This window comes from Triticum urartu, chromosome 3 (genome assembly GCF_003073215.2).
Source record: "Triticum urartu cultivar G1812 chromosome 3, Tu2.1, whole genome shotgun sequence".
Taxonomy (NCBI): Eukaryota; Viridiplantae; Streptophyta; class Magnoliopsida; order Poales; family Poaceae; genus Triticum; species Triticum urartu.
Window position 1 is genome coordinate 432,524,583 of NC_053024.1, and position 2,227 is coordinate 432,526,809.

Consider the following 2,227-nt stretch of genomic DNA (forward strand, 5'->3'; position numbering starts at 1 on the left):
ATCCTGGAATTATGGGACCACTAATATAAACCACTCCCATTAAGTAAAACATTTGCAAATTCAAAATAAGATGTGTACTATGATTATTGAGGTCCAATGGCCTTTCATCGGTTGTCGTAACACCTTACTCTAGTATGTCATTCCTATGGAGAATGGGCATAAGTTATTGAGCCTAACAATCAAGGGGGAGAATGTTAATATTGATCTAAGGCCCAATGGGCCAAAGGGATAAGTCAAAGATAAGTTATGTTAAGGGAAGAAGGTCATGAAGCAACGTTCGTACCCCCTTGACACTAACAAACGCACCTTGATCGGGGTGGTTTAGGTCATCTGATCGCTAGCGCCACATATAAAGAGGGGGGCAACATGACACGCACGATCTGACCTGTTCATGTGCGTCTACTTTGCCCTCCTAAATCCCAAAACCCTAATCCGATCTAGGGGAGCGTTGTGTGATAGGAAGACCTTCTCCTACCTCTGCTCCGATGCCAGGGCAGTGCCACTAGCACCCGGAGGGATGCCGCTACCCGCTGCAAGCATCTACACCGAGCCTGCATCAAGCAGGCACGAGACTTCACATCGCCTACACCAATGGCTGCTTCATTGGTGGTAAGACCTTATTCCATCTCGTTGTTCATCGTGATTAGGTGATCTAAAGTCTAGGCTAATGCACCTGTTAAGTACATCCCATGGGATTGAACCCTAACATGCATCAAAGCAGAGTAGAAGGAATTTGAGGTTGATGATTTCAAATTTTGACCCCTCAACCAATGTTCATGGTGTCATTTGCATATGCTCTGGCCTCCAGGGTAATTTCAGAATGGAAATTCAAAACGAAACTTGCCCATATGCTCTGGCATGAATAATAAAATTGAATGAAAAAAGAAGTTAAAGTTCTACAATGAACATATCTGTGTATTCTAGCTGTGAGCAAATTTTTATGAAGATAATACACTTGTGGTGGTCTAGGAAATTTGGTTGCATAAAAATCAAGCTTTTTAGAGCACCGATTTCATGAAGCTCAACGTTGACACATACTGGAAGGTAGTATTGCTAGAGTCGTTGCGAACATTACCCGAACACCTCGAGGGCAATGCAAATGCAATCCCCGTGAACCAAATCAATCAACGTGCAGACAGTACAGCTGGGGAATCAAGCCACGCAAACTAGCATAATTGAGTTCGGGAGTTAACAACGAGAGAAACGCAGCAGGAAGACGAGGAGCAGGAGAGGCAGAGCCACATCATTTGCGGGTCTCGTCGTCCTCCGGCTCAAACTCCGGGTCGCCGTCAGGGTGCATCTCCAGCCACTGCTCCTTGGTCCAGTACTCCTTGACGTGCCCCCACTTCTTGCGGAACTTCTCGATCTGGCTGTCCATGACGACCAGCGCCGAGGAGTCGCCGACGTAGTAGGGGTGGTTCCCCGACCAGACGTCCACCGAGTACTCCGGCTTCGTGCCCCCCGTCACCAGCACCAGCTCACCGTTGCAGTACACCTTGGCGTCCTCGAAGATCTCCGGGTGCAGCCCCTTCTTCCGCATCGAGCACCTCATCCCCTGCACGCGCGCACAGCGCACAAGTTAAGGATTGACAAATGTCTCCCCCAATTCAGAGCCTTATGAAGTTTAAGTATGGAAGTGAGTTCAGTACCTGGGAGGGGACGAGGGAGCGGAGGGTGCGGTTTGCGGTTCTCGCGACGGCGGCGGCGCCTGGGGTCGGGAGGAAGGAGGTGGAGAGGGAGAGCGCCATGGCTGACGACTTGTTGGCTTCCTTGCCTGTTTCTTCCTATCTTATCCTCTTGTGCTGATGATGATTTCTGAATGTTGAGGCTAGTCCGGGATTTCCGGTGGCCGCTGGCTCGGCCTGGTCTTTTTTGGGGGGGTTTGCTGTGGGAACTCCTATTCGGCGCCCTGCCGCCACCATGCCAACGCTCGTGGGCTGGCCCGTGTAGATCCTGAATTCGCTCTGGTTCGTTCGATCGTATTTGAAAAAAAAACGAAAAAATCATGAATTTGAAAAAAAAAGGTTCATTGATTTGAAAAGATCATCATATTTGAAAAGTTTTATGAATTTAAAAAAGTTCATAAAAAGGAAAATAATAAAATGCTAAACAGAACCGTTCCAAGAAAAAAGAAGAAAATAAAGAAGTCGGTGTAATAAAGCGCCGAATAGTAAATGTCGTTTGTTGTTTAGTCTGTTTTTTTAGGCAATGTTGCTTACTTTGATTG

General features: G+C 47.4%; 1 protein-coding gene across 1 annotated transcript; it reads right to left on the reverse strand.

Annotated features, from left to right (window-relative positions):
• Positions 1-1,027: 1,027 nt before the first annotated feature.
• Positions 1,028-1,904, reverse strand: LOC125544208 (50S ribosomal protein L31-like). The gene is made up of 2 exons (XM_048707810.1): positions 1,650-1,904; positions 1,028-1,555 (listed from the first exon to the last, which is right to left on the reverse strand). Exons 1-2 carry the CDS (start codon positions 1,746-1,748, stop codon positions 1,244-1,246), a joined length of 411 nt encoding a protein of 136 aa, XP_048563767.1. The 5' UTR covers positions 1,749-1,904; the 3' UTR covers positions 1,028-1,243.
• Positions 1,905-2,227: the final 323 nt, after the last annotated feature.